The sequence below is a fragment of the Lepidochelys olivacea genome (assembly GCF_965140295.1).
Source record: "Lepidochelys olivacea isolate rLepOli2 genome assembly, chromosome: 3".
Lineage (NCBI taxonomy): Eukaryota > Metazoa > Chordata > Testudines > Cheloniidae > Lepidochelys > Lepidochelys olivacea.
The window spans coordinates 36226180-36239236 of NC_140413.1; the positions used below are offsets into that span (position 1 = coordinate 36226180).

General features: G+C 39.2%; 1 protein-coding gene across 3 annotated transcripts in view; it reads left to right on the top strand.

Moving 5' to 3' along the window:
- Window positions 1-10186, top strand: part of EIPR1 (EARP complex and GARP complex interacting protein 1) — a 167880-nt gene extending 157694 nt beyond the window's left edge. Inside the window, exon 9 of one of the 3 annotated variants that reach the window (XM_084622370.1) lies at window positions 9895-10186. In XM_084622370.1, the coding sequence (XP_084478496.1) occupies window positions 9895-10069 (175 nt within the window). In that variant the 3' untranslated portion in view covers window positions 10070-10186. The remainder of the gene's footprint in view (window positions 1-9894) is intronic. The other 2 variants (XM_084622371.1, XM_084622372.1) reach the window with 2 other exon arrangements.
- The last annotated feature ends 2871 nt before the right edge of the window (window positions 10187-13057 follow it).

Sequence of the window (13057 nt, forward strand, 5' to 3'; positions counted from 1 at the left end):
TAATCTCCTGACTCATGGGAACACCAAGGTCAGGCATCCCAACCCACGGGTGCTTTGTCTCAGAGCCTGGTTTTTGGATAGGCATTGTCCTTACAGGATTCATGCACAAAACATTCTTTCTAACGGTAGGAAGGGTTCCACTAATAAATGTTACGTAGACAAGTGGAAGTGTTTCTCTGTCTGGGCACATCAGACACATTTCTACAGAAGCCAGAGATGTTCCTTTCGTTTGGGATTTCTTTCCTTGAAGACAGCTGGTTTGTCAGTTCCTTATGGGTTCTTGATCTTTGCATGCCTTCTGAGTAGCAGATTCTGGAAAGGCCTAATCGGATCTTTTCCACCTATAAAAAAACCTATTCTTCAGTAGGACTTGAACCTTGTTTTCTCAGTACTCACTAAGCCTCCTTTTGAACCATTGGCTTCTTGCTGTGTCTCGCCTATCCATGAAAGTTGCATTTTTCATAGCCATTCTGTCCACTTATCCATGTTCTTCCCAAAACCTCATGCATCCTCAGAAGAAAGGAGGTTCTATCTCCTCGACATTACGTGAGCCTTCACCTTTTACCTGCAGAGGACAAAAACCATCAAGAAATTCCCTAGACTCTCTGTTGCTATAGTGCAGTGGTTCTCAATCTATTTACCATTGTGGGCCACATATGCAGCTCTCTGTGTTATGTGGGCCACATCCACATAATATATATACTACCTGTATGGCCCTGAGGATGTCACATGGGCCACAGCTGTATGCTGATTGGGCCGCAAGTGGGCTGCGAGTTGAGAGCCACTGCCATAGCAGAAAAGGCCAGGGGTCAGGCTATATCTGCTCAAAAAAATCTCGAAGTGGATCTCAGACTGTAATTTGCTCTGCTATCAGCTGTCTAGTCTTTTCCCTCCTTGTAGGGTAAGAGCTCATTCCACAAGAGGGGAAACAATATCTATGGTGTCACTTCAAAAGGTGCCTCTACTTGATATCTGTAAGGCAGCTACGTGGAGCTCAGTCTACATGTTTGCTAGGCACTGTGCCTTAGTACAGGACTCCTTTACTGATATATCTTTTGGAACAGCAGTCCTTCATTTGACTCTACCATCTATGACCTTGCACCATCCTCCTATTTGAGTACTACTTTTCAGTCACCTACAGTGGAATACACACAGGGACAGGCACTCGAAGGGGAAGAGAAAGTTACTTATCTTATTGTAACTGTGGTTCTTGAATTGTGCGGTCTCTATCTGTATTCTGCTACCCACCCTCCTTCCCTCAGATCTTCACATCTTCTTGGATTCGAGGTGTAGCAGGAACTGGAGAGGCAGTTGTTCCATCCTGCTTTTTTCTTTTCAATCAGAGGCACGAGGTAAGCCAGGGCACATTTTCAGACCAATGGACACTGCTTTCAAACTTCTCCTACTCAAGGCTCATGAAGCGCATATGTACTCCCTAGTGGAATACAGATCGGGACAATGCGTCTCGAGGAACCTCCAATTACTATAAGATAAGTAATTTTCTCTTCAGTCCTAGAGCTAAACCTTGCCCGCAAACACACCCTTGCGGATTACTTTTAATTTCTAAAATTTAGGAAAAATATTATGCAATATCTGAATTACGTCATTTTATTAGTAATGTATCTATTTTGTTTAAATTCTGCAAACTTATATATTTCAATATTGATCTCAAACACTTCTACCAAATGATCTTACTTAAGCAGGTTTTAGGTATTTTCCCACAGCTAACATAGTGTTAATCTTGACTGTTTTAGAAAAGATTGTGGGTTTTGTATCTCAGTAAGAGAAATCTAGAAATCGTAAGATTACAGTGTAGCATCACCCGACAAAGTGACTTACTTAAAGCTGCTTATGTGAATTCTTTGTGGGAGAATTTGTAGTTGGGGCTTTGTTGGTAGGGTGTCTGAGAAACTAGGTCAAATCCAATAAAACAGCAATTTCCCATTCTTACATTATTTTGTCTTTAACAAATGTATAATTATTTCCTATTAGTTTCTTCACTCAAGTTAGTAAACATATCATATTTAACTAGCAATGACAATCTGTTTTAAAATACAGATTTTGTGTGTTTTAAAGATGTTTCTGTTGGAGAAATTGAGGTTTTATTAATGTGAGAAAATGACCGGTCTTTCAATTGCATGAATGGTTAAAAATCATCGATCCTTTCCCATGCAAGTAATATAAAAATAAGGTCTACTAGGAGTATTATTCAGCTGATATGTTGTATTTTTGAGGCTGTCAAAATTGGCTATGATGAGGGTCAAATTGGAAATCTACAGGAAACTGAAGGCTGTTCCTAATTTGCATATAAATTTGGATGGAATTTTTTAAAATCAGATAAATTCACACAGCCATAATATTTTCTAGGACTTGTATCTTCCTTAGCAGAGCAACAAAAATACCATGTTGGTTGAGTTTACCAGCAATAAAATCCAGCAGCTGATCAGCTCTACCCTGCAGTTACAGGAAGAGGGTATCTGCAGGGTGCATTTTAGAACTCTGTGGGGTGTGCTTGGCCCTCAGGCCGCACTTTGGGCACCCCTGCTGTATATTGTTGCCGCTCTACTGGGTTAGGTTTATTTCTAAACAATTTTTAGGTTGAACAAGATTTAATTTTAGTTCTGATGGAGAATTAATGATTTCTGATGTCTCTCTTTTTTTAAACTTCTTTTTATTGAAGTTTTTGATGATAATATGGAATCGCAAGCACTGCAAACCTAAGTGATTGTTAGCATGAGCAGTAATTTGAAGTAACGGCATGCTACATGAAAACAATTATCCAAAAGCTAAACGGGCTTCTCTTACAAGTGTGACAGGGTCGGGCCAGATGGCTGTAGGAGAGTAATAGAAGGCAGATATATTAACCCCAGGCTAAGTAGGTCCCTTTTCCCTGGGTAAGGTAACAGGGCAGGTTCCAGAACAATCAGGAACCTTCTGGAGACAATTAAGACAGGCTGATTAGAACACCTGCAGCCAATCAAGAAGCTGCTAGAATCAATTAAGGCAGGCTAATCAAGGCACGTGGGTTTTGAAAAGGAGCTCATTTCAGTTTGTGGTGTGCGTGTGAGGAGCTGGGAGCAAGAGGCACTAGGAGATGAGAGTGAGAACGCGACTGTTGGAGGACTGAGGTGTACAAGCATTATCAGACACCAGGAGGAGGGTCCTATGGTGAGGATAAACAAGGTGTTAGGAGGAGGCCATGGGGAAGTAGCCCAGGGAGTTGTAGCCGTTGCATAGCTGTTCGAGGAGGCACTCTAGACAGCTGTATTCCACAGGGCCCTGGGCTGAACCCGGAGTAGAGGGTGGGCCCGGGTTCTCCCCAAATCCTCCCAACTCCTGGTCAGACACAGGAGGAGTCAACCTGGACTGTGGGTTCAGAAAAACGGCCAAGCTGAGGGCTGCTGTGAAGCTCCAAGGTGAACAAATCCGCCAGTAAGTGCAAGACCCACCAAGGTAGAGCAGGAACTTTGTTACACAAGATTGTAACACAGTTAACCTCAAACTTATTTAGTCAAATGAAAGTTTCCCTCCTTTTATGGGAGAAGCTAGTGGTGGCCATGCTATACAAATAGGATAACAAAAAGAGAAAAAGCCCTGTTCCAGCTCTCTGACACCGATCTCAAAACTGTGTAGGAGATGTAGATAGATCCATATTAGGATGGATGCAGTAAAAGAACCTAGATAAACAGATAGGCAAGTAAATATGTCTGCTCAGAAGAAGCTCTTAAAATGGTATTAAAAAGTTGACACTAAAGCAACTTTTTGAGGAAAATTTATTACAAGGAAGAAATAATGGCCTGTGTGTTTCTTAAACACACAAACCCAGAATATAATCCAGCCAAACTACTCCTCCAAGAAAGCAGCAGGCCAGGGATCTAAACCTCTGGTGTACTAGATGAACCATATCACTGGTAATATTCCTTTTAATCATAAAAACCTTTTGAACAAAGCAGTTAAACATTCTCATGAAGTGAGCTGTAGCTCACGAAAGCTTATGCTTAAATAAATCTGTTAGTCTCTAAGGTGCCACAAGTACTCCCATTCTAATAAGAGTTAATCAGCAATTGCAGACTCAAGCTGATGCTGTTTATTGCTATGTCAGGGAATAATAAAGCTATAATAGATAATGAAATATAGCAACATTGTTAAATACACTCTAATATAAACAGTTAAAGAGCAATTTAGTGTATGTCTACACTACAGCCTTGTCCGCAAAACTTACATCACTCAGGGGTTTGAATATTCCACCCCCCTGAGCGATATAAGTTACACTGACGTGAGTGTTTGGGTAAGCACTGACGGCAGGAGAGCTTCTCCCACTGACCTAGTTTATGCATCTCGCAGAGATGGGTTTTTTATGCCAACGGGAGAGCTCTTTCCCATCAACATAGAGGATCTTCACCACCCATGCTGCAGTGGTACAGCTGTGCCTCTGCAGCACTGTACATGTGGACATACTCTTAGATAAATAGAAGTTTGTATCTAAATCTTGATTTTATCAATTGTTTTCTAGATGAGCCACTTGACCACTCACTTTGCTTACTGTATGAAAACATCAGTTTCCTTGACTGAAGTAAATTTTGTCCAACCAGCCCAGCCTAAATTTACTAGGTGACCCAAAGAGTATTTGATATATGGTGGTCTCAGCTGATTCTCAGTCTGCATAAAACTGATTTTCAACTTGATTGGGTAAAATCTATGTTTTAGGATTCTGAAACTGAAGCTCTGTAAGCAGCCTAGCTTTACATAGTATCAAACTGCATATCCTCTGGGATTCCTGGGTTACCAAAATAATACAAGACACAGTATACCCAGCAAACATTTTATTTGGATGTCTCTGAGCAAGGGATAAAATGATTGGTCTCCAAGAGATTTCTAGTGTGTAAAGCAAACCTCTTTTGTTCTGATTTCTTCTTCCTTGGCATCCTCACATTTCAGATATATTGGTCCTTAATCTGCTACTGTCTATACTGGTGCATCCCCATTAGGAAAATTATCCAGGTAGCACAATTTAAAGGATAATTTCTTACTTTCTTTCATCAGAGCATGTACAATATCTCCAAGGTTAGAAGTGGAAGTAAGTTTCTACTGGACCTTTTGTGCTGTTCCTGCAGTAATTTTCATCCTGTGTTCAATGTTTGCCTTAGTATCTTGTATAGTATCTAATCTTTTATGTAGGAGATCCACAGGTTATGCCTCCTTCAGCTCCTTAATAGCGATGTCCCTAGGCCAGGCCTATATCCGATGAAGTGAGCTGTTGCTCACGAAAGCTTATGCTCAGATAAATTTGTTAGTCTCTAAGGTGCCACAAGTACTCCTTTTCTTTTTGCGGATACAGACTAACACGGCTGCTACTCTGAAACCTGTCATTATGGAGGAAGAAACTGTAAAATGCTACCATGTCTAGTCCTGAGCTCATGTGGTCTGAATTATTTTTAATAATATGCTCTCCTTAAGGGATACTACCAGGTAACTTTTAATTCTCAATGGGAAATTCATCAAAGAAGGAACAATAAATGAGGTTCAAAATAGCAGAGTAGAACTGAAATTCAGAACAGTAGATTCAAGATTCTTTCCTCAACATATAATCCCTCTTTTTTACATTAAACTGTACAAAATATATGATTGGAATTGATACACCAAAGTCACATCTTACATACAGAAAATAGTGTAAACTAGCAGTTTATCCATCCCTATTTATCCAGCCTCTTGTTAACTGAGTGAGACTCTTGGTTAACTGAAAGTCGGTCATGTCCCTTGACAGCAATATGCACCATGCATTGCTCCCCTGCTTATCCAAAGAGACATCTGAAACCTTCAGAATAATGGAGTTTTGGATAAGTGGGTGAGCATTGCATGAGGCACATTGCTATCTGGGGACATGACCAACTTTTTTTTAACCAGCTGTGTCAGTTAAGAAGTAGTCAGAAAAACACTATAGAGGAGATGAAATGTGCATTGTGGGCTTAGTAGATCAGTTATTAGATGGAGTGTATCAAAGTACACTTTCAGGAGCTCTCCAGCATACATCCTACTCTTCACAGTTAATCTATAAGCTGTATGTCGTCTCTTCTGTGACATTTATGGTGGTTTCCCTAAAAGAGTATAAGTAAAAGATGATGGTCCTTGAAACCAAACATCAGGAATCACACTGCAGTTATTAGAGTTTCATTAGTTATTTAATTGAATTTAAACTTAATTGTGATTTTAAATTCACAGCTGGTTGGGCTGGTTAGGCAGACCAGCACTAATACTACATGCAGCCCTGCAAGCCATACAAATTCATTACCAAATTCAATACCGGATTTGTTTTTACACTTGTTCTTACAGAGATTCATGCTTTGAACTCTGGGAGACGAGTGGAAAAGGACAGAGACAGCCAACAACACTTCATTTCTATCATAGCTGTAATGTGATTGAGTCCCATTCATAGGGTTCTCTGTCATATGCTTCTGGTAGGACGATGGCAGCTGTAATACAAGTCTGTTTCTGAGGTAGGGGGATGCTTCTGAAAGCTTCACTGATTTCCATCAGACAGGAGAGAAATCTGACGTTATGCACTGAAAACTCAATACCCACCACCGCACAGAATAATGTACTGAAGTGGCATCTGATAGAAAAAGGGATTGGAAGAAAAGGAGAGTGCATTGCTAGTATCATAATATCAATCCATATTGTGTACTTTGGAAATTAAAAATGGATGCACATCATTCTTTAAACATTTGTAGTATAAAAGACCATATCTGTCTTAACACTCAATTATCATGTGCTCAAAGGTGTTAGGTGATATATAAGGTAAAAAAACAAGAAAGTTTCTCTATTGGAGCTAATATTTATATTAGGACTGTCAATTAATCACAGTTAACTGATGCGATTAACTCAAAAAAATTAATCGTGATTAATCGCAGTTATAACAATAGAATACCAATTGAAATTTATTAAATATTTTTGGATGTTTTTGTACATTTTCAATATTGATTTCAGTTACAACACAGAATACAAAGTGCACAGTGCTCACTTTATATTATTATTTTTATGACAAATATATGCACTCAGTCCTACTTATTATTCTGCCAATCACTAAGACAAACAAGTTTGTTTACACTGACAGGAGATACTGCTGCCTGCTTCTTATTTACAATGTCACCTGAAAGTGAGAACAGGCATTTGCATGGCACTTTTGCAGCCGGCATTACAAGGTATTTACATGCCGGATATGCTAAACGTTCATATGCCCCTTCGTGCTTCGGCCATCGTTCCAGAGGACATGCTTCCATGCTGATGATACTCGTTAAAAAAATAACACATCAATTAAATTTGAGACTGTATTCCTTGAGGGGAGAACTGTATGTCTCCTGCTCTGTTTTACCCACATTCTGCATATGTTTCATGTTATAGCAGTCTCGGATGATGACCCAGCACATGTTCGTTTTAAGAACACTTTCACAGCAGATTTGACAAAACGCAAAGAAGGTACCGATAGCACTCGACCCAAGGTTTAAGAATCTGAAGTGCAGTCCAAAACTGAGAGGAACGAGGTGTGGAGCATGCTTTTAGAAGTCTGAAAAGAGCAACACTCTGATGTGGAAACTACAGAACCCAAACCACCAAAAAAGAAAATGAACCTTCTGCTGGTGGATTCTGACTCAGATGATGAAAATGGACATGCGTCAGTCTGCACTGCTTTTGATCATTATCAAGCAGAACCCATCATCAGTATGGAAGCATGTCCTCTGGAATGGTGTCACACCCCAAAGGCCCCTTCCCTCAGGGAGTCTCTGCGGAAGGCAGAGCCGCATTGTATGTGGCTAACACTGTTGCAAGCATTTCAAAGCATTTTGGGGAAGGTCAAAGGTGTGTGAGTGGAAGTTTCCTTTGCGAAATACAAGAGTCCAGGGGGAGGAGAAAGAAGAAGAGCAGAGAATGGGTTAACTCAACAATTCAGCTAGCTCCGTGTGAAGATAAGATGCTGGCCTTGGCCCAAGGTCATGGGCTCGACGAGAAATCAGCAGCTGCCCAGCCATGACAAGAGGAGAACTAAGTTGAGCAGAGCTACAGAGATATCAGCGAGAACAGTGAGAACAAATGAGATGGCAACAGCAAAGGCCAATAAAAGGGAAAAAAAAGTCTCTGGAGCCGAGATGTTTTGGGAAACCGAGGAGGCCACAGCAAGCTGGTTTGGATTGGCACAAAGAGCACCAGAAGCAGAGGTCCCTAAGTGAAATTCCCCCCTCACCCCCCAAAGGAGCCCAGGACTCAAAACCCTCCTGAGAGCTGGAGCAGCTCGGAGATCAACAGCAGATCCCTGGATGACCTGGGCCTAGGACACCATTCCCGTCCACCCTTTCCACACCCACCCCCCTCTTCTTCTGACGTTGCACCCAGGCCTGGCCAGTGTTGGGTAGTGCATGTGTGAGTTTGAAAGTGGGTAATGCTTGGGGCATTAATGCTTACTTTCTTCCCCTAAGTGACGTGGGAGTGTTCCCAGCACTCTCTGCTGTTATGTTATTATTTTATCAATAAAGCTTTAAAACTTAGACACTTGATGTGTTCTGTATCTCCTCCCCAAAGATCCTGCAGCATCAGCCTGATCAACTGACATCCCAAGCAGATTGGTAATGAAAATCTGTCACAATGGTGGTTGTAACATGAAGGGACATATGAATCTTTAGCCCATCTGGCATGTAAATATCTTGCAACGCCAGCTACAACAGTGCCGTGTGAACGCCTGTTCTCACTTTCAGGTGACATTGTAAACAAGAAGAAAGCAGCATTATCTCCTGCAAATAATAACCAGCCTTGTGTATCTGAGTGATTGGCTGACCAAGAAGTAGGACTGAGTGGACTTGTAGGCTCTAAAGTTTTACATTGTTTTATTTTTGAATGCAATTTTTTGGTACAAAATTCTACATTTGTAAATTCAACTTTCATGATAGAGATTGCACTACAGTAATTATTTGAGGTGAATTGAAAAATACATTTTTTTTACAGTGCAAATATTTGTAATCAAAAATAAATATAAAGTGAAGACTACACTTTGTATTCTGTGTTGTAATTGAAATTAATATATTTGAAAATGTAGTAAACATCCAAAAATATTTAAAACAAATGGTATTCTATTGTTGTTTAACAGTATCGCAAATAATTTTTTTAATTGCTTGACAGCCCTAATTTATATACTTCTGTGAAATGGACAGGAGAAGAGGAAAGGTTAATATGGTGTAGTTTGAACCCTTCCCTTCCTCTGTTTTTCCACTGCTCTTGAGATTATGGGCCCAGTTCTGCAGCATTCCCATGAGAACTTTGCCTGATTAAGGACTGCAGGATCCGGCCCACTGCATCAAAAGACACTCGGGGTCAGATTGAGCTCTGTCTCATAATTGGTTACATTATGCATTCAGCCATAAAGCTAGTTTTGACAGATCCAAAATTCACTTAGGAAACAAATAAATACAAGGATAAAAATCTGGGGGAGGTGTATTTGAGGGAGGCATCTCTTAAACCGTATGTTAATCTCAGGAAAAAATTATATAATGATTTGCATTTTTGTCATGCTCTATACTTACATTTTTAAAAAAAACATGGAGGTGCTTAGAGTAGGCAATATGTTGTTTCTTTCATGAGACCTAGAACTTCCTAGAACTGTGAACAACTGACATTTTAGGTAGTGAAAATGACGATCACTGCTCTCTACTAATGGCCATTTTAATATTGACATGATCATGCTATATTTTATAAAATCTAAGCATTAGTGGCTGGCATGAGTACAACGGTGTGTCCAGAGAGCCCACTGCTGTACAGTAAATCAGGACCTGTATATCTTTCTTTGTTTGTGACATTTATAGTGCCTTATAAATCAGGTACAGTCACTGCTCTTTACTATTTTCATTCCAGAACTAAAGAGCCCCTTCAGGACAGCATAATAGCTACCTATGAAGAACATGAAGACAGTGTATATGCAGTGGAATGGTCCTCAGCAGACCCATGGCTTTTTGCTTCTTTGAGTTATGATGGGAGACTTGTTATTAACAGAGTTCCCAGAGCACTTAAATATCATATACTGTTATAATTTGTTTGGATTATGATATAATCATTATCTTGACATCATTTTTAAAAGCTTGAAATGTATTGATAATTGTTTAGTTTTCCAAGTCCAGTACTTTTTTGTTCGGTGTAAACGTTTAAACATAATTAATACATAAAAAAATAAAATAAACTTGACTAAAAGCGAAATTGACGTTTTCATTGTCTTTGCATTGTTGGGACACTGGTGGTATATTTTCCTGAAGTTGTGCTAGTGTGATTTCTATAATCACTCTAATGAAGTGATGATTCCTATCTAATTATTGTAAACTCAACTGTTTCTTGATATATGTGGCTGAGTATACCACTGTATTACTACAGTGTTATGCTAGTGTAATTGATTTCGATGAAGTTATTCTTGTACCAGTTTAAAAAAATTGGAGTAAGGCAGTGCTACCTAAGGCTAAAGGGATCTGCGGGCTTGCAAAAGTATTTTTTTCTTCGTTCTTTTCAACATAAGCAGCCTAGTGTTCTTAGCTAGGACCATAGTCTGTTAACTCTTCTGGCTCATTCCTTAATGATTATAAATATAGTGGGGAATGGTCTGAAGAACATTCCTAATTCACTCCCACATTTTAAACCATTCTTCCTTCTTTGTTTATCCTAACCAGAAATGTTAAAGGTAAGGATGAAGTCATGCAGACAGCTACAATCTATTACTTTCATTCAGACTGCCAGCACAGAGAGCCGCATGAAATATTTTGCAGCTGAACCATACAGGAATGTTGGCAACATACTGTGCCATGATTTGGCAATTGTACGCAACATTATGTGGCATTTTTGTTATAAATGATGATTTCTCTGTCTGACGCAAAATCTCTTTTAGAAGTTGGTTGTCTTTTATTTATTTTAATATGAGTGCCAATCTCACTGTAGCTACACCATTGTTAATTTGAAAGTCTCTTCTATGGGTGCAAGAAATCTGTCTCCTGTCTTTCTTGGCTCAGTGCCATTCCACAATGTGCTTGCATTGCTTGCAACGGGCTTCCACTGAGCACAGACCATGCTTTGCCAAATCCTCTTCCATTTTTGGCACCTAGGTCAGCTACTGCTGTGACTTGCCTGTTACAAATACTTAAGATTGACGGAAGGAGAATGCACAGGAAATTTGAAATCTAGATGGAGGGCACGTAAAATAAGACTACACTTATTGACCTCCTCAGATTGCACTTGTGCTGCTTGCTTTGCTGTCTGTTGTATTTAGGTGCTTAGAGCAGAACTCAGTGGGTTTTTTTTTTTTATGCCCCTCTTGCTTTCTAAGCACTATTGTTTCCAGCTAACTTCTGTACCTCAGGGATATGTGAACTTCTTCTTTAATGGTAGCCAATTGTACAGTAAACAACAGAGTGTAAGGCTAAGCTGAAGAATGCTGCTAGCAAGGGATAGAAAGATCAATACCAACTTCCTCCTATTATTCCTGCTGTTGCTATAGTGACTGCTGGTGTTGCTGTTGAGGGGCAGCCTACTACTAACCTTTACTTGTCCTTACTCAGTAGCTGGATCGAAATACATCCAAACGTGATTTTTTTGTGTAGACACTGCTGCTGATATGGGATCACACTGTGAAAACGTGACTGATTGTATAAGCCAGAGTGTCCAGAAAAAGAGAACAGTTGAATTCCATGCATGGCTGTCTCAAAGTTTGCGTAGCAGAACCTTTGGAAGTGAAATAATTGTAGCTAATTAGTTGTTATTGGTTTTTCCTTGTATTACTCTGGTGCCTGTATCTCCTTCATAATGAATGCCACTCTCAAAAATTATGACTTTTCTAAAGTTTAATATCTCAGCTATTTCAAACTGCATAAGCCTGAAACCGAGCCTGAGCTACCAACCCGTATACACTTGGCTTTAACAAAGAGTGCTTTCCAAAGAGTAAAACGTGTTTTAAGTTTTTGGTTGTCAAAAACCAGGAGTGGGATGGACTTTCATAGGTGGCTTTAATATTTAAAACCACAAATTTTAGCTACAAAAATGGTTATGTTTTAGACATGAAAAACTGCAGTCTGTTCTTAATATGTGCTACTTAACTTTAACACTTAGCTGCAGAATGTGTATACACCAGTCACTGGAAGTGCTATTTCATCAACAAAGTCAATATGATGGCAAAGCAATTTCATTGCAGTTATGAGAAAATCATGAAGCAAATTTGACATCATTTGTTGTTTTGGTTATTTTTAACGTATGGACCACATACTCTGTTGGACTAATTTGATGTCTTTACGTTGCCTTCAGTGGAGCCATGTCAGTTTACCCAACTTGAGAATTTGGTCCATTACATTTAAAACAAAACAAAAACTATGGAAGTAGGGGGACAGGAGGATCAAATTTAAATAGTTTGCTGTCATGTCTAAAACTGATCCCAGCCACGTGATCAGCACTCGCAGTAACATGAAAATGACTTTCAAAAAAGAGAAATAACGTTAGTATTTAAAATACTATAGAAGTAGCAAATGTACTTAGCAAAAGTCTTCAACTTACGTTTATTGCTTTCTAATTTAATTTTTGAGAATGGGATGTCAAGTCTCGCGAACCCCCTCCTAAAAATTAATATTTCAGGGATTTTCTCCTTTATCTGAGCATAAATTATAAAAGCAGTGTTCTGGGAAATATAAAATTTGTTTTTATGACATGCTTATTAAACACTATTTATTATTAATTATTATTAATCATTACAGTATTTTTATTACATTATGAAAACGGCAACACTCTTCCAAGATCTCACTTTCGTAGCTTGTATCACTTTGAATAAGCCTTTTATAAGACAAGGCTCCTATGTTTCATCAGGGAGTATCAGATGTGAAACAACATGAAGGTATTTAAGAAGCCAACTCAAAGAGTTCTTCCTACATAAGCATAAGCAAACATTTGAGCAGTCCAGACAAACAACGCCCGTTACAACAAATCTTAAACTTGTTCTTCATAATACTTTTTAAAACAATACTAGCTGCCTATTTATTTTTAAAAACAGCAAAAA